At 32.2% G+C, this 21,000-nt stretch overlaps 1 protein-coding gene across 18 annotated transcripts in view; it reads left to right on the top strand.

The window, feature by feature from the left end:
• The window catches only part of LOC123528458 (neurogenic locus notch homolog protein 1-like), a 163,333-nt gene that overhangs the window by 37,869 nt on the left and 104,464 nt on the right, over positions 1 to 21,000 (top strand). For all 18 annotated transcript variants that reach the window (XM_053521704.1, XM_053521703.1, XM_053521697.1 and 15 more), the window contains exon 2: positions 20,661 to 20,879. In XM_053521704.1, coding sequence (XP_053377679.1) covers positions 20,661 to 20,879 — 219 coding nt within the window. The remainder of the gene's footprint in view (positions 1 to 20,660; positions 20,880 to 21,000) is intronic.

Genomic DNA, 21,000 nt, shown 5'->3' with positions numbered 1-21,000 from the left:
ACTAGAAATGCAATATTTTTAAATCCTGAATAGATATATTCATGATTTGTTTTGATAAAAATTTTATAATCTATAATATTACTAACTCGTATTCCAAATAATGCAAAAAAAAAAACTGAGGTTGATAAAGTTTGTTGTAATTGTTCGTCTGCAATATCTAATACTCTTTCATCCCCATGACTTTTTACTTCTAGAAGTCTGTTATTGTAGTATTCGAAAAGAAACACTTCACGTCTTACTTTTTCTAGTTCTTCTTCTATTGTTTTATATTTATTTTCAAGAATTACTTCAGCTAAATCATTAACTCGTTTTGTTGTAGCAACTTCAGAAGCAGACAAATTGCCAACTGTTTTTTTTTTGTTCTAGCTAATTGTGTTTCTTGTTTTAGAAAAAACAATTTTTACTTTTGTAATTTCTTCAGCATTAGTGGAAATTGCTTTAGAATAAGCAGTAATTAATTCTCCTTGTTTAACTGATTTCTTCAACTACAAAGTCCTATTTTCAATTTCTTTAATTTTATCATTAAGCTGCGTTATATCTTTTTGTAATATTTCTGTAAGTGTACTTAATTCAGCGTACTTTAAATTGTGACGTGTGTCGACAGTACTAATCAAGATCCGAAGTTGTTTCTTAAAATTTTCTATGTTAGAATTTAAGTTTTTTCTAAGGTTATCTAATGCTGTGTCATGGTCATCACCTCTTTGTGAAGCTGCCTTTTCAAGTTCTGATTTATATTCTGCAAGTTTATTTGAAAATGTGTTGAACAAATGTTCATTCTTTTCTATCATTTCAGTATTTAGTTTATTAATTTCTGTCCTGATTTCTAACTAATACATATTTTGTAACTTTTTCTCAGCTTCTTAGTTCTTCATGTTTAATCATACTGTCTTTTAATTCCTGAACTTGATTGAATAACATTTCAAAATTAACCCGTAATACTTCTTTCATCTGACTGTCTGTCATATCAGATTTCTCTTCAAGTTCTTTAATAGAATCAGCCATAGCTTTCATTTCTTCTTCAAGTTTACCTTGTAATTGAATTATTAATAATGAATTGTTTTTAAAATATTTTGTTAATTCTTCAATATTCTTTCCTTCTTCTTCTAATGTCTGTTTTATACTTTTGATGTCTTCAAGATTATAGTCGTCTATTACACTTTTTTAAACACAAACCGTTTTGAAACTGCATCATCGGGTTTATCTGGATTTCCTAGGTTGATTATTTCATTACCTCCCATATCTAATGCTCTGTTCATTGTGTTATCAAGTTCCTTATTTTCATGAAGATACGATTCCATGTCCTTTTTAAGTTTTTTGAATTGTTTTCTAGTGGTATAATCACTTAAATCAATATCAAATTTAACTTTACTTATACTGTCGGGTTGATTAATTTGTTTTACATCATTAAAAACTCCCATTATATAATTCCCGTAAAGTTTTTTCTTAAAAACTTCCTTGGTTTGTCAACATATAAGAAATCATATTTTTGTTTTGTTGCATTAGCAAAAGAGTTGTGATCTATATTTTGTTCATCACAAATCATATTATTTTCTCTTTTACTTGGATTTTCAAATAAAATATAGTGTGAACAGTTAATACGGATATCCTTCGGTGTTTTATAGTAAGAATGACTTAAATAAATAACAGAACAGTTTTTTGTGACGTCCTTGAATAAAGTATTTTGTAATTTCATTTTGAAACTTTTTTTCTTCACATATAAAATCATCAAATATTACTACTTTTTGTTTCTCTGATTCAAGGTTATCGCAAAGTTCAAATTCATTATTAGAATATTCAAGTATTTCATTTGGATCTATTTTATTTTTTTCTGCAATTATATTTAAGAGATTAATTAAATCCTGATATATAGATTGTTCTAGGTTTTTAGCTTATAGGTATAATTTATCATAATATATAAGAGGTTTTCGAAGCATATGCATTAGTGTATTTGTTTTTCCTGATCCAGAAGATCCACATTTTAACATTCTAAAACTTGAATCTGGCATAAAAGGATAAAATTGCTTAAATTTATTAGATTTATCACTTTTTGTATCATAATTTGGAATTTCCATTATATAATAATATTACATTATCTTACAATATCTTACATTATCTTACATTATTATATAAATGCAATCAAAACTTAATGAAATAAGAATAAGAAAAAACTTAGTCGGACAAAAGGTAAGAACTCTTAGAGATGAAATAATGAGAGAGAAAATAGAAAAGGCTGCCAACAGAGAAACGTATAGGGAAATTTATAAACCTATTACAGAAGGAATAGAAAGTCAAAAAGAAGAATTGTCAAGAGAATTAAAAGCATTACCTGGAATCAAAGAACAATTAGCGTTACTTCCTAAAAGGTTTGTTGATAAAATACAAGAAGTAGAACAACAACAAAAATTGGTAGAGTTATTGGAAGAACCACCGCCCACGGAACTACAACAACCATTATTACAACCATTACCACAAAAACTAGACGACAAAGAGATTGATAACATACTGGAAGATTATGGCAGAGAAAAAGAATTTGATATATTAAAAGAAGATGAGTATGATACAACCGAAGAAGCAGAAGAATAATTGGGAGCAAGACCAAAAGAATTTAAAGTTGATCTTAATAAAGAAATTGATGTAGATCTTTTAGATAAAAAAAGAATAAAACACCACAAGAAGTGTTTGACTTGTTTCACAGCAAATATCAAAGTGGAAATATGACTAGGAAAAAAATAGAGAATATCATAGGAAATGCATCAGAGGATATAAGAAAATTTGGTCATGATTCTGGTAGAATAACTAGAACGATAAATCCCACAAAACTCGAGCTGAAGCAAAAGGAAACAATAATAGCTAAGTCGGATAATTTTTAAAAAATATAGAGAAGTACTCAACGATATTCTTAAACAAGGAAAATATATGGGAAAAGGAATAAGATATCACAATCCATATAAAGTTTCACCAAATGGACAATATGGTAATTTATTGATTGATCTTAATAAACTTTATGGTCAAAACAAATTGATTGCTAAAAATAAAAACACCGGAAAAGAAGTAATTAACGTTAAGGTAGATAATGATTTAATTGATCTGATTAATAAAAGATATAAAAATAATAAAAAACATTCAATACTTTCTAGGAAAATATTTAAAGAATTAACAGAAAAATCAGGATAACCTATTAATAAAAGATCTATGAAATTTAAAAAAAAGTAATTTGGGGTCAAGGTTATGGTGTTTGTCCATGTAATCCGGGAGAACTGGTTAATAACTTAGAACTTATTTGTGGTTCAATTAATTCCGGAAATAATAATGAAGAACTTAAAAATGAAGGTATTAGCATAATTGATGAACTATTAAAAATAAATAAATTGTTACCAGAACAGTATGAAATGTTATATAAAAAATAATTTTCTTGAATATATAAATGGAACAAAAAATAGTATTAAGTTCTGAGGCAGTTAAAAACAACACTAAAAATACTCCAAGCGATTTTACAGTTAGATTAAGTCGTTCTTTAATTTTAGATAAAAATAAAACTTATGTTGTTGGTTTGGATAGTATGACTTACTCTTGGCATAATATTAGTGATGAATACGATAATAAAAGAATTCGTTATAATAATGGTAAGGATTGGGAAGTTATTATATTTCAAAATGGTTCTTACAGTTATACAGACATTGATAATTATATCAGGGAAACATTAATTAGCAATGGTGATTTGGAATTTGATTTAAGTAGTTTTAAGATATTAATTTCAATTCATGATAATTTTATATTGGATTTAAGAATGTCAAATTTTCATACATTGCTTGGATTTGAGAAAAAAGCTTTGAGAAATACCGAATGGGGAACTACAACCCCAAATATAAATAACTCTGTAGATACAATTTACATTCATTGTGATAATTCACTTGTTGACGGTAATTTTAGTGATATTATCTATGCTTTAAGTACTGCAGATTTAACAAGAGCTTATCCATTTACAAAAGAGCCAAACAGAGTTGGATATTCTGTAATTAATAAAAATGTTCTAGATTCAATAAGAATATATATCACAGATGTATTTGGTAGAATAATTAATTTTAACGGAGTTGAAACAAGTTTTACATTAATTTTAAAAGAAATATAAATTACGAAATTATAAAATTTAGTTTTATATAATGTACAAAAAAATTTATGACAAAAATAAAGGAATATTTATTTATGTTGATCCTTGGAACGTAGAAGAAATTATACAGGGTTCAGGTATCTTTGACACTTTAACAAAATTGTTTTCATCCTCAATTAGCACTGCTGGAAAATAAGCTCTGGAAACTGTAGGAAAAACTGCACTTGAAAGTGGAACAAAAAAGATTGGAACGGAAGTTGGAAATTTAGCTGCTAATAAAATTACAGAGAAAATCAAAAGTTTTAAAAAACCTGTAACACCTGCTGTTGGTAATTTAATTGCTAAGGAATTACAAAAAAAAACAAATAATAGTAAAAATAATAATGAAGAGGATATCAATATAAGATTAAATAGATTATTGTCAGGATCTGGGACTTCAGCTCAGCGTAAACGTATTAACAGATTAATTTATAAAAAAAAAATTAATATATAATATACATGTTTAGAACAAAACAGTATTGTGAAAGATATGAACTGATTCCTATTCAATTAGATACACCTTTAATTTCTATCTTGGGAAATAATGTTAAACAACAAAAAACTGGATATCATTTTACAATTAATGATAGAAGTTCATATTTTGATTGGTTTAATGGTTATTTTGAAGTAAGTTTTAAAGTTAATAAACTTGATAATGGTAATAACTATGCTGATGGAGATCAAATTGCTTTAATTAATAATGCAGCATCAATAATTTACCAATTAATAGTTAAACAAAATGGAAAAAAATGTCTATGATTGTAATAATTTATATAAAGTAATAAATGTAAAAAAATTAGTGGAACTATTTAAGGATTATGTAGAATCAACTGGAACAAATGAATTTATTTATTTAGATACTTCTCTTGGTGCTGAAAGTAGGGATGACCAAGATGGATATAATAAAGGTTTTGCTGCTAGGAAGTTATTAATCCAGGGTGGTAAGAGGTAAATACTAAAATTCCGTTAAATAATCATTCATTTTCTCAGGGTTTAACAAAACATATTACCTCCAAGCCAAATCCAAATAACACTTCAATAAACAGATGACGATGAATTAATTTATAAAGCTGATGCTGCTGGTAAAGGTAGGGTAATTGTAACTAAATTAATTTTGTGGGTTCCTCGTTTAATTTTTAATAATTATGGAATTAATTTAATTTCTGAAAGGTGTACAAAAGCAAGGTAATACTTGCGTAAAATGATGGCACAATCTGCAGACACCCAGCAGGTTAATATGTCTTTTAGAATAACAGCTGGTGTAACAAAACCCGAACGTGTATTTGTTTATTTACAACGACCTTATAAAAGTAATAAACAAAAACATAATCCACATTTATTAGATACATTTAAACTTAATGAAGTAGATGATGATTGCACATTGGAATCTTGTCGTCTTGAAGTTGGCAACGGTGTTTTTTTTATCCCAAAACGGAATATACAAGTATATCAAGAATTTATGATGATGTTCTTAATTATTCTTATAAACAAATTAATAAAACTACTGGAAGTCTCTTAAATAGATTAAATTTTCAAAGTTTGTTCGGATTTGTTCATTTTAACTTAGAATTTAAAAAGGAAGGAATTGCAGAAGATCCTTAATTAAATGCACTTCTCACTGCAAGATATCGTGCTTACGCAATTGTATTGTATGAAGAAACAGTTGAAATAAATACTATTGGAAATAAACTTGTTATTGTTTAAATAAAATAATTTTAAATATATAATGACATCAAATTATATTGAATATAAAGTAGATTTAACAGATGGACAGAAAAAAAATAGCACACACTTATAACAACAAGATTTCACATACATTTAGATTGAAATATGAACAATTACGTGGAAACTTTCCTTTACTTTTAACAAAAACACAAATTAATCAAATTAACAACTCTATTAGGAATAAGAAGGGATTAGAAATTACAATTTCAAAACAAAAACGAATGTCCAGTCAAGGTCAGAACGGAGGTTTCTTAGGATCTTTGGCTGGTCTGTTAGGTCGGACAGTACTTCCGGTAGCTGCAAAAATAGCTCCAAAAATATTAGGCCCGTTAGGCATCGGCGCTTTGTCGGGACTTGCCAGTACTGGTGTCAGTAAGTTACTTGGGAATGGTATGATTTCGGTAGCTAATGATAAGAGAAATATGATATCACCATATCTTACACCTAATCAAAGATAAAAACAATTAAGGGGAACCGGTGTAATAATAACTCAAAAACAGTAACAAAACAACGGTTTTATTAGTACAATTCTTGCTAGTCTAGGAATACCTTTGATTACATCTTTGTTAAGTGGTAAGGGACAAGGTCAGGGCATACAGATAGATTCACAAAGAAGACCTTACAGACGAATTCCTATTGTAAAAAAAAAATTATAAACAAATCAATTTTCTAACTTAAAACAATTTTTTTTTTTTTGGATTTAACGTCGCACCGACACATGATAGGTCATATGGCGACGGTCCAGCTTTAATGGTGGAGGAAGACCCCAGGTGCCCCTCCGTGCATTATTTCATCACGAGCGGGCACCTGGGTAGAACCACCGACCTTCCGTAAGCCAGCTGGATGGCTTCCTCACATGAAGAATTCAACGCCCCGAGTAAGGCTCGAACCCACATCGATGAGGGGCAAGTGATTTGAAGTCAGCGACCTTAACCACTCGGCCACGAAGGCCCCGGTAAAACAATTAAAAATTAAAAACTTTAGGGGTGTATTTAGTAGAAACGATCTCCCGAAAACAAAATGGGGAAAAACTGAATGTGGAATAATCAATTTAGATGATTTTGTTGGTCCTGGAACACATTGGGTGTGTTATGTCGGGAAAATATATTTTGACCCATTCGGACTTCCTCCATCAAAGGAAATAGTTAAATATATACCTGGAGTAAAGTATAACAATATACAATATCAAGACAAAACAAGTGTATTGTGCGATTATTATTGTTTATTTTTCATTAAAATGTTCCAAGATGGTATAAACATTTATGATTTATTGTATAAAATACTAAAAGTTAACAAACAAAGAGCAAATGAACAAATAATTATTTCATATTTCACAACTCAATACAACAAGTAATCTATAAATAAGCGTTTACACTGTAAACGTTACTAAAAATAAACGTGAACATTGTACACGGGAGTAACAAATTCCACTAATGCTAAAAATAAGCGTTTACACTGTAAACGTTACTAAAAATAAACGCGAACATTGTACACGGAATCTAAAATCTAAAAATAAACGTGAACGGAAGTGACGTGTTTAAAACATTTAAAATCTAAAAATAAGCGTTTACACCGTAAATGTTACTAAAAATAAACATGTACATTTGATTTGTTGGGTTTAACCTAGCACCGACAGTCAACAACCTTAACCACTCGGCCGCGGAGGCCCCAAACATGTACATAGTGCACAATCTAAAAATAAGCGTTTACACTGTAAACGTTACTAAAAATAAACATATACATAGTATACGGAATTTAAAATCTAAAAATAAACGTAAACGCAGTACATGAAATTCCAAAAATAAACGTAAACGTAGTACATGGAATCCTGACACAGATTCCTACTGTTAAAAGCTGATTTTGTTACCAATTCAACTCTGTACATATTTCTTCGATTAGTTTCCTGTTTTTGATTAAAGTTCCAATATTTAAAGCACATTTCAATAAATTTTTATGTTTCTCAATTAATTCATAAACTAAAACCAGGTTTCGACAGTAGGAATCTGTGTAAGGTACACCTTTGCTATGAAGATAAAGTCCTATGGCACAATCCTTTGGCCAAGTTGATTTTAATTTTTTAAAATTAAATCCAATCTGATGTGTACAAAAAACTATATGTCGTTTGTTCTTGGATATTTGTTGATCTAAACTTTGAATGGTTTCGACACATTTATCAATATTTGAAGTATCCACATCAAACTTTTCTGGAACTTCTCCTTGTCCAAATGATTTCGTAATTTCTTCTTTTATTTTTCTCGCCAAATCACTTCTTGTATGTCGCTTAGGCTTAGGTTTAAATGCATCTGCTAGTTTGGAGTAATATTTTGTATAAAATGTTTCAGTCCATTTTACACATATTTGATCTTGTTGGTAATTATCCCCGAGATGGGAGGTCACCTCTATCAAATCTCCTAATAGTTCTGTTGTTGTAATGTTATCCCTAAAATAAAAAAACAATCGCATTAGCATAAGCAGGTAAAAGTAAAATTTATCTCTAAAAAACACAAAATAACATTTCTGAAGTTAGTGAAAAAAACAAAATAAATAAAACTTATATTTCATATGTTTAAATTCTCTTTTTTCCGTTGTACAAAGAAGTCGTAGCTTGCTTATGCTGCGTTTACACTTAGCCACGATGTCCACGATGTCCACGATTTAAGAGAAGCGTGGTGAGCGTCGGGGCTCGTGGGATCGAATCGTGGTGATCGTGAGAGAACTTGATGGAATCGTGATGATCGTAAGGATCGTGACAAAATTTTTGACAGTCAAACATTTTGCCACGATTATCCCGATTTATCTTAAATCTTGAGAGAGCGTGATAGAACGTGGAAATCGTTGCAGAGCGTAATGCACCTTAACAGACCATAACGTAGCGCATCAGACCTTGATGCTCCATCGTATGGGGATCTTGGTGAACTTGGAATCACGATCCTAAGTACCACTAGATCTGGAGGCATCCTTACATAGTTGACGTTGGAGCCAACACCTTCACGCCTGAGTTTTGTGTTGAAAAGTTGAGGGTATTGTCCCAGTTGGTGCCTTCGGTTTCCACTTAACCATGGTCTCACCCAGCAGGTCTTAGGCCTTCTATTTCTTCTTCTCCTTCCTCTCTCTTCTGTCCTGCCCTGTTCTGTCCCTTGTTGCTGCTGCCGACGAGTAGCTATTATAGGCATACACGATAATTGCAAATTCTGCATCTTGTTCAGCTCTTTGATGCATAACTCTTTGGAATCTCTGGAGAGAAAGAGAGGATGACCCATGTCTCCTATTTATACTCCAAACGTGCTCAAAACGTGATAATCTTGATCAAATCGTGGCCATATATCGTAGGAGAGCTTCTTGTATGTCGCTTAGGGATCTAAACAGAACGTGACAAAACGTGATAGCATATCGTGGTAATCGTAAGAGAACTTGAGAGAACGTGATGAAAATCGTGGCAGATCTCGACCAGAATCGTGATTTCGTAATAAGACGCTGCAGGTAGTAACAAAACGTACTGACAGCGTAAGAATGCGTAGGAAAGCGTAGTAATACAAAATTCGTGCAATAAATCGTGGAGATCCGAGCTTTTCTTTAAATCGTGGACATCGTGGCTAAGTGTAAACGCAGCATTATTAATGCAAACAATGTTCCGACGCTGTTAATCAACTAATGTGACGAGATTGTTGTTACATAATCCAGTCTATTGTTACAGTGCTGTGTATTTTTGTTACATAATCCAGTCTATTGTTACACTGTTGTGTATTCAGAAACGTGAACATTGTACACGGAAGTTACCAATTCAATTCTATACATATTTCCTCAATCAGTTTCCTTTTTTAATTAAAGTTCCAATATTTATCTGATGTTGTAATGTTATCCATTTTAATTCTACTTCTTTATGTCAAATAGGTTAGTCATAATAATGTCATTTCTTTGTATAAAACACTTGCCAACTCACACGTCGCGAATGTTCTAGAATCCAATAACCACCTGGCAGCGAAATACTCTAATGGAAAACCAATATTGTGGACACGCTAAGGCTAAAACTATTCTGTAAATTGTTTTTCGGTCCAGGAAATGTTTTTGTTAAGGTTTTTAAGATATTTTGAAAGTTGAATATATTTTTTCAGTACTTTATTAAACCAGAGGTTTTCACTGGGTTCAAAACCTGTGTCTTTTAAATTGGTCAGCAGTGGTCACTTTGAACCAAAGGTTAAAGGTCAAATGGGGTCAAACAGCGCTTATAACCTTAATTATATAACTACTTGTATATCCTCCGGAATGGAAAGGAAAGCCAGAAAAAGGCATTTATAAAAAGCGGATAAGCTTGAACGATATCTTGATCGGTATGTCTGCAGAATTTTCATCGTATTCACTGATTCTTTCGCTAACTGAAACTGAAACTGAAATTGAAACTGCTTTATTTGATTAAACGCCTAATTTTACACATAGTATATTCACTGGCGTTGTACATTAAATTTAAAAAAAAGAAAAATCATGATAAATTATATACATAATGGTATCAAACAATGAAACACGACATATTTGACAAAATTACTGTACAGTGCAAATTACAACATTACAATATTCGCTATATACAAGGACATACTTTTCAGGGTAATTCTTTGTTTATATATACATGTCAGACTACGAAGCCGGATTTGTGATATTCTTTCTCAAAAACAGCATAATTTAAAGAAAAATAAACTCTTGACTGTATCATTTGTACATTTTAAGCACTAGGGTATTTTAAAACATACTTTGGTAAAGTATCATGCAGAAATACCTACATAATACCATTAGCGCATTGTACTAAAGATAAAATACATGCCATTGTACAAAGTATTCAAGGCTGAATTTAAAAGATAGTTAAATTTTCGTCTTTTGTAGTGAAGAGGGAAATTTTGCAAAGAATAAACAACTCGTTGTTACGGATGTTAGTGTTTAAAATTAATCTTTAATCTAGTAACATTTTTGTTTAAAACTATGTTCATATTTATTTTGCGCCAAGATTATTGGCTCCATAACGAAACAGTACAAAGCAGAGCCTTAAGAACAAAATGACCTTCAATACAATTCAATACAATAATTTGTTAAAGTCAAGATTTAAATGTCGTGACGATAGGCTAATTCCATTAACGTATAATCCTCATCAGTCAAATATCCGGATCTTGTTTTTAGCTACAAACCCAACAGTCAATAGATCATGCAAAGCATATTGAAAAGTTATTATCCCATAAAAATTCTGTAGAGATGTTAGGTGTTGAATTCATTTTGAGTATTAAAACTCATGTAATATTATTTGAATATGAAACAATTGCAATGTTGCGTATTTGATATGTGACTTTGCTGTATGATACACTTCTTCATTTTCATATATTGACAGATTAGTTAATTTTGTAAGAGATCGTGTACGTTCCTCAATATAATACTAAACCGACGACTGCATCCTGTCACTTTTCCTCCAGTAAGTGGCATAAAGGTTTATTATTTGATAATGTAGCAATATTCAGTCTTTGAGAGTATTTTATTTTTGAAGTTGTCTAAATATTCATAATTAAGGTTTTCTTTTGAGAAGATAAACCTGATCTATCTCCTTTTAAAAAGTTTGCTGTGACATAAATAAAATAAATAAAATCTGAAAAGTCAGCTTTGCTGTAAGTATAATTGCTCCTGCCATGTGCTTGGTATTTGCATCTCTACTTGACAGGAGTGTTTTCTATAACTATTGTTGATATAAGTTGACATTCTACAAAACGTACATTTTCAATGGCACCTTTAATTTCTTCTGTTACAAATATTCACAATGCTCATGTATAAAAACACTTTTGTCCACAAATTATTCAAAAACACCATTGCTTTAATCAAGGAAACACGTTTTCTTGAAAATTGACACTACATTGACTATGTTTAGTTGCCTTTTGATTTTTTCCGACAAATTTGATTTTAGGTTTGTGTTTTTCCGTTTTGGTTTGTTTGATTTGAATCAAATGCATTTTTAGGTTTGGTGTTTTTAGTAGTTAAAGATTTTTTTTTTGCCTTTTCATTTGTGATTTTACGGTTGAGAGTTTAGCCAAGGGAACACTGTTTTCTTTCAATATGATTAATCTGATTTTACCCTAAGGCTGGTTTTATCGGTTTGATATAAAAGGCGTTTATCATCTCCATGCATGTTATGTGAGAGGTTGGCAAACATTGTCCAATATTTCTGATTACAAAATAAACTGTCAAAGCTGTAAAAACATTTCCTGTCCATTGTTCCAGTAATATATACATATATGTATTCAATCAACATAGCACTATTTTACTTGGATGTAATGTGGATTAGGAAATGCATTTTACCCTTGTTTTATTGTATATAATTACATGTAGTAATGGTATAATATAACATCCAAGAAAGAAATCTTTTCAAAAATTACTACAATATAAAAAGCAATGTGTGACCATGATGGTAGGCAAGTATTCAAAGTTGACTTTTTCGAAAACTGAATTAATTTCAAAGTCCAAAATGGGCCAAAATTCAGCAAAAATTCTCGAAAGTGTTATGTTCTTCTTCCTATTTAATGAAGATCATAATGATAAACAAGTTTTTAATGTTTCAAAGCAACAATTCAAATACTTTTGACAAAATGTGGACTTGTACGAAAACTAAACCAGTTTCAAATTTTCATATTATTGCAATGCCACTTTAAGCCATAAATGTTTTTTTTTTTTTTTTTTTTTTTTCTTTTGTTAAATGCAATTCGTTCAAAACTACTGTCGATGCGTGCAAAGGATTTGAAAAAAGACATATGTTTTCATACTTCCCGAGCCATAATACAAATGGCGTATGACGCCAAATGACACGTCAACGTGACGTCAGATTTCAATGTCTTAACAGAAATATGCATAGATTTTTTTCTAATAAGACAGTTATATAAGAAATACTGCCATAACGGATAAATTACCACATAAGTAAACTGTTTAAACGTTACCAGTGCTGAAACTGATCATCATAAATTTCTGAGTTATCAATTGATGTGATATCAGTATATTATTTCGTCATATGAATTCAGCGACATTATCCACTCTAGCATTATATTTATATCGTGATATTGTTAAACTGAATATAAGAGAATACACTACTTAAAGGTGAACACGATGCAGTACAGGGTATCTAAGGTCTCTTACAACCCAATTAGTGAAAGCAAATATTTTATGATTTGGTTCATTAACACGTGGGATGCTTTCAGGGTCAAATGTGTAAAAATGCAATGCAATGTTTAAATGCATATTCTAATATGCCTAGCAATGCTTAAGTCTTTACAACGATATTATGTTGACGTCAGTTAATTTTGGTAACGTCAATAATAGTCATGTTTAGTACTCGGGGATTAATTCTCTGTTTCACTTTAATGTTGTCAATTCACAGATTCGAAGCGAAACAACTTACTAAATGTTTTACCTCCCATGAGATTCGAGCATTTTGATTTATTAAAAGGTGGTCACGTGGTGACTCCCTATATTTCTTTGGCTGGTCAGTAGATTTTCATATCGTTCTAGGCTTAAATTAAGTGGTCGATAAAAATAGATTATAGGGTTTGTCAATGACCCTCCACGGAAATATGTGAGGTCAGTATGATAGATATAGGGACTCGGTTAATGCTTCACCTCCCCATTAATCATACTAATCCCACATATTTCCATGGAGGGTCACTAACAAACCCAATAATTTATTGTAAAAATCATTAATTCCGTCTCTTAAACAATACATAACAAAATAACGTAACTATGTTACAAATGTAGTTTTCGGCAGACATTGAAATAAGTATGTAGGTTCATCAATTTTGTCCAAAATGTTTGAAACAAATTAAATTTGACATTTCATAACTATTTTGTGCTCTTGTTCTGTCTTAGATAAACAATTTTACTCTAATTGATATTAGTATTTTATCAAATTCGCAGCGTAAATGAAAGATTATAACGGATAAAAGTATTTCAGACATTTTTTTTTATTTCACGTCATTGCACTTCAGTACTAACAAGTGTTACCTAGCACCTGTGTACCTGTGTTGGTGACAGTAACTGTATAGTGGTTCTGGTAATTATGATAAGTAACGTGAATATCAAGGTGACAGCTCCTTGTTGTATATTGTGTAACACAACACAACTCAGAACAGTACAGCAAAACACAACACAACACAAAAAAATAACGTTATTCCACCAGATAACGCAGCATACATAACATATCATATCATATCATATCATATCATAACATAACATTATATAACATAACATTACATAACATAACATAACATAAAGCTATGTGACATAACGTAGCATAATAACATAAGAATTTACAAATATTTTATATGGTTTATTTTCTCTGAAGTAATCCTCCTTAATAACTAATATCGCACACTACCATTATTTAGTGTCCCAACATACTCAGTTGTAGATTAGCGTCCTTCTCTCTCATTTTCCTATATGAAACATCTCTGATGTATCACTTGCTTTCTTTATTTTATTGTATTCTGTTTTATCCTACTTTTGTCTTTCTCTTTGTATCCGCCTGTGATGATACTACAAGTGATCTTTTATGTCCACTATCTAAGTTCTGTTCGGTGCATTCGATAATGGTTAGAAATGCACGTGTTTTTGCAAAAGTCCCGAAAAGAAGCAATCCATTATGTAGGGGTGTTTTGAGTATTTACAGGAACCCTTTTTCTTTTCCCTTAGTGAGCTACTTCTGTCTGTGTATTGTGGTGATGCAAGATCATCTCTTGGTATCTCTTTCACTTGGCTTTACATCCAACACAACGCCACGACTATTTATACAGTTTCCAACTAGAAAATTATATGCAAATACCTTGCGTTACAGATCCAATTTATTATTTACAACCTTCAGTTTGACATTGCTTTTTTGTGTGTGTTGTAAATGTGGCTTCATGTTTTTCTCACTAACGCTGGCGATATTCATAAAAACCCTGGACCCTATTCTGTCGCTTCCTCAGCTGAGTTTTCTACAGTCATTTCAGTAGCTCCACTTCATGTTCACAACCATCTTTCTTTTATCCACTATTATGTTGAAAGTATTCAGAATAAAACTGATACCTGGACTGCTGAACTTACTGATTTTGACATTTTGGCTTTTACTAAATTTTGGCTTAGTGAATCATTACGAACAGTGAACTTACTATTTTAACATTTCATCCACCAATTCGAAAGGATCAACAGTTTGACAATCACGGATGAGTTATTATCTATGTGAAAACAATCTTCATTTCAAGCACAGACCTGATCTTGAACCCAATCGACTAGAATGTCTCTGGACTGAGGTGATTCTCCGCAATAACAAGCATGTCCTGTTTTGGAAATTTTTATCGACCACCTCATATACCATCTACAATAACCTCACTGAAGATTCCTTTTCCATGGCTACCGACACAGGGATAGCTGATATCTTTATTACCGGCGACTTTAACTTCAATATCCAGAATCCAAATACATGTCTTAAAATTTTATCTCTTTGCCAACAAAATGGTCTCATACAGTTAATCCAAGAACCTACTCATTATAAAGAGCTTTCTCATTCTACAATTGTTCCCTCGAGAAAGCTGAGCTCCTGAACAATTTCTCATCTGAATGATTATGGTAACCTGTCCCAGCGCCTAATGTTCTGCCTGAAGATGATCAAGTATCATCTATTGTAATTCAACCAAAAGAAGTTGAAGACGTTCGTAAAAATCTTCCAATTGCAAAAGCGACCGGTCACGACGATGTAGGCTATCGTATTCTCCGTGAAGGGTCTCACGAACTTTCATTTCCACTTTGTTCTCCCTTTAACCACTCTCTCCAGCAATGTGAAGTCCCAGATTCTTGGAAGGAAGCTCATGTATGTGCTGTCTTCAAGAAAGGTGATCCAGCTTTCGTTAATAATTACCGAGCTATCTCGCTTCTTTGATGTATTGAAAAGCTTTTTGAAAGAATTTTCTTTAAACACACTTACAACCATCTACTCGATATGCACTATATTTCTTCTTATTAGTCTGGTTTGCTTTTCTCTATGATACTTTCTGCAAAGCCCTTGACGACAGACTTGAAGTTGGAGCTGTCTTTTTCGACACTAGCAAAGCCTTGGAGAGGGTGTGGCACCAGGGTCTCTTAATAAAGCTCCAAAATGCCGGTGCCGCAGGTAATCTTTAAAATGGTACAAAAACTATCGTTCTGGACGGCGTCAACGTGTTGTTCTTCCTGGTACGTCTTCATCCTGGGCAAATATTGCTGCTGGTGTTCCCAAGGGATCGATATTTGGCCCCTTTTTGTTCTTAGTATTTATAAATGATATCGTCCTTGAACTTGGTAGTCATATTTGCCTTTTTGAAGATGACACTAGTCTTTATATCATTGTTGACTTTCCAGTCCCAGCTGCGGAGCTTCTGCAATCGGACATTCTGAAAATCATGTCATGGGCTGATCAATGGCTTGTAGACTTCAATCCTTCCAAGTCGGAATCACTGCTTATATCCAGAAAAACAACTCAGCTGTTTCATCCTGCTCTTACTATGTATGGCCAAGTGATTCCGGAAGTGCCACATCATAAACATCTTGGACTTATACTCACTAATGACTATTCTTGTCATGAGCATATCAACTACATCACTGAAAAAGCCTGGAAACGAGTGCACATCATGCGTAAACTGAAAAAGACTCTCGACAGGAAATCCCTGGAAACGATATATACTTCTTTTGTGCACCCTATCTTAGAGTATGCCGACGTTATCTGGAATAACTGTACAGCTTTTGAAAAGGATCAGTTAGACAAGATTCAGAATGAATGTGCGCGAATTGTGAAGGAGCAACTAGACTGGTATCCTTAGAAAATCTCCAACGCGAAACCCATTGGAATTCACTTGAAATCAGGAGAAGAGACCACAGATTGATTTTATTTTATAAAATGAAAAATGGACTGACCCCGGAGTATCTACAACAGCTATTTCATCCGTAAGCAGAAGCTTCAACTCAATACAATCTTCGTAATCACGATTTTATACGACCGGTATACTCGCGTACTTCACAGTACTTCAGCTCATTCTTACCTCCTTCCATACGTGATTGGAGCAATTTGTCCACTGAAACCCGAAATGCGCCAACATTGACTAGCTTCAAGAACATCACGAAGAGTGACGTTAATAAAACTCCAAAATTATATTACACTGGCAATAGAAGAGCCCAGGTTCTTCACGCAAGACTTCGGATGAAGTGCAGTAGCTTGAACTATCACTTGTTTCTACGTAATATTGTTGAATCCCCTCTCTGTCAGTGCGGTGAAGTAGAAAACACTCACCACTTCTTATTTGTATGTAGAGCTTATGACAACTGTGGTACCTCACTTCTGGCCAGTCTTGTCCCTATCACTAGAAATATTTGTGAAACTACCCTTCTCTTTGGTGACGACTCATTATCTGATGACGATAAACATAGAAATATTTGCAGCTGTCCAAACGTATACTCTTGACAGTGGAAGGTTCACTAATAACTAGCATTGACTTCCATTGTGACACGTGCTGTTTTATCTTGATCACATCTGACACCCTTCTACGTTTTAACTAGTTCATCTGCAGGTTGATTATTTTCATTTATTAATTAAATCCTCCCTTCTCTATATATTATTTTCTTATATCACTATTTGAAATTTTTCACTTCTCTTACTAGCACTTAACTTATTTTTGACTTATGAAATATGACCGAAAAGGCTGCTAATATTTTGTTTTGTTCTGGGAAATTATAGGAATAAAAGAGCTCCATATGTTAAGTGTCTATGATTTTCAAAAATATCTCTCATCATATATTTTCTTCTAAAATTGGATGTATCGACAAGAAATATTATTATTTTTTTTAGTAATTTCAAGCCATGATTTTGATGTATATTTTATAGTTAAAGATTGACTTTATAAGTACAATGTGCTTTCGTCAATATTCATTGCATGCAAAATCGTTATTTGTGCAATTCATGCAATAAATATGTTTAAACTTACAGTACTTACACAGCTTATCAGTTAGAAAATTCATAGGTTTTGTTTTACAATCCAATTAAAAAGGTATAAAATCTTTCGTATTAAGTTTTGATTCATTGATATATAACAAAAGGAAGCAAAATCTGTAAAATCTATTTGTTGTAGTTTCGTGTGAACATATTTTTTAATTTCTACACGCTGACTATTGCAAGGCATGATCCGTTTATAACTCTTTTCTTTCAGTTCTTATAAAATTTTATAGACCTTAAATATACGAGGGTTGTTAAAAAATAACGTAGACTTTTGGTGTCAAATGTTGCTTATTGTGTAAATAATAATAATAGTTGTAATTCGGAATCTTATTGTAATTTGGTCATATATCTTTTGTAACATTTTTGCTGATAGGCGAAGCGCGTCGAACGTTTTTATTACAATAGCTACGCATAACCGGCGCAGTCGCTTTTTGATCTGTCGTGATCTGAATTCAGTCGGTAATGTCCGCACTAATAGTAAACTTGCTTGCCCCAAAATATGCCAAAGTGCAGCAACACGTCAGGGCGACATGTACCTAGAGTATAGCGTCATTCCGACGTAAGAGGCGGAAGAAAACAATTTTTTAACTAAGTGTGTATTACTATCTATAATGCATGTAATGTCGTCATCGCCTAGAATTGATGATAAGACAGTTGCTTAGTTATGGCGAACAGCAACTGAAAATCATATTTTAACGAAGCAGACGCCACTATATTGTTCAGTCATCTGTGTCTTTATCTTCAAGTGGTGCAAACGATTCTCAGATAGTCCAGAATTGCTTACAAACAGCGGAGATGGAGGGAGAATTCGGAAAAACTGTGAATGGACGCTAACGCCAATGTATGACGCCGTAGATAAAGACCAAGTACTCACGTTGAGTACCCTATCCGAGATGCGTGTCATAAGTGTTCATACATTTTAATATTCTAACCAAACAACTTGTTATGACTTAAGTATTGCTCATGAACATTTATGGAATAAAATTACTAATATGAATTAATGCAAATTTAATGAAAACATCACAATGAAGGCACGACGTCGTTCACGTCGTTGAAATATGATAGCCGTGCGCCGGGTCCTTGTAAGTGTCTGCTTTCGAGGATATTTATTGTTTTGCTTCATTAAAGTATATAAAAGCTAGAGAAAAAGTCTACGTTATTTTTGAAGAGCCCTCGTATAGAACCTTTAAAATGAATAATGCTCTTGAAAAAGACAAAATACCATTTTAGAAAGGCGATTTCAGCAGGGTGTAAAAAAAAATCTAGACATGGGTACAGCTTTTTATGTAATATTCAGATTTGTTGTACAAATTCCTTTACAACCAATTTCACCTTTTACACCTCTTTGTAAAACAAAACCTCATCTTTATGAATTAATCCTAGAGAAAGGCTGATTATAAGCAATGAAAGCGAAAAGATCACAAACGGCATTTAGTTCAAGAAAGATGATGTAAGCAGTTTTCTTTAATTCTAGTTGATCATGATTAGTTGTTTAAATGCATTATCCATCAGATTCTGGTCATGCAGTTACTGGACGATTCTACAAGAACTTTGTACTGAAGAAAGTGAAAGAGCTTTACAATAAGAAACGTCTAAGCAAAGGATGGTCAGGAGTCCGTCTTATACACGACAGCGCCGTCCATCTTATATATGACAGCGCCTCAGCCTTCAAGGGAAAAGTTGTTAAGTCTTTTAGGTTTTTAAAAACGTGGAGGTTGTAAACCATCTACCTTTATCCCCCTGGACTGAGTCTCTGTGACATTTTTTCTTATTTTCTAGGCTTAAGAAAATGCTTTCTGGAATGAAATTTAAGTCCAGAAGTTCTCTTGGCAGCGCCTTTTCTCACTATCTTACAGATGCCAAAAAGGGCTATTTATCTGCTTTTCGAGATTGGATAAAAAGATTACAAAAATGTGTTTCGGTAAACGGGGGATTCTTTGAATGTTTGCAATAAAAATAATTTTGATAAAACGTTAAACTCACGAAATTCGAACCCAATGACAGAACTTCTTGCAGGGCCCTTGTATAGATTGTTTTCGATTATTTTAATGTCCATTAATACATAACGATTTTATCATTTCTCTGAACCAGTAATTACATTGTATCATGCGACGTTTTATCGACCAAAACGATATGTACTCTGAAAAACAATCAACATACGTTTAAATGGTATATAAACAAAATTTTCAAATTCTAGAAATGTTAAGAATTATTACTTTAAGCTTAAGTCATATAAGATAAGATAATCAAGGGTTTGTGCATATACATGTACAGTACTATTCATTAGGTTTAGATTAGAAAAATACACACTTTATGTTTGTATAGTTAAACAAAGTGTACATGTGTACTATCAACTATCACTTAAAAACTGAACATTTTTTAACAATCGATTGTTGTCTCATGACCTTATTTACCAATGTAGAGCTACATATAAAATCAAGGTGATGAAGGGTGTCAACATTAGAAGTGAATATATAAAGATAAAATATCTAAACAAAAGATGGGCATTGATTACCTTAAACACCAATTATATCAATTTAACATATTCTTACAAATTCACGTTTAATCACATAAAAACAAAAAACAACTTAGTAATACTTGAAACGAAGCTTGAATCAATTTAAATTAATAGAAGTACTTCAAACCTCCCTGACCGAAAACACTGAGAATGTCATTCGATTAAAATGAAAAAGCAGCGCAGTTGACATGTTAGATCAATTGTCGGAACGTTTTGCTGACTTAAGATGTCAAGAATAGTCTATTCTTTTTCCGTTGCAGATGCGGGATGTGATGATCCAGTTCCTGGCCTTAATGATCTGAATTCAAGAAGTCCTGACCTATCATGGAATGGGCAAAATATACCAGAAATAAGTGACCTTGATCTTACTGAAGGCTGGTTTCACACAACATATAATAGCTGGTCATACCGGATGACTGACTCCACAAATAAACCAAACTACACTAACTGCAATACCTACTGGCCAATCTACTTACAGGGTAAGACTAACAAGTTTCTTTCGATAATATATCACCATACTTTAATGATTTAAACAAATAACCATGTTTAGTTGTGCACTCAGTTATTTTGATAATAAGAACTTTTATTAACTTAGTGATA

This window comes from Mercenaria mercenaria, chromosome 13 (genome assembly GCF_021730395.1).
Source record: "Mercenaria mercenaria strain notata chromosome 13, MADL_Memer_1, whole genome shotgun sequence".
NCBI lineage: Eukaryota > Metazoa > Mollusca > Bivalvia > Venerida > Veneridae > Mercenaria > Mercenaria mercenaria.
This window is presented reverse-complemented; position numbering and strand designations above follow the sequence as displayed.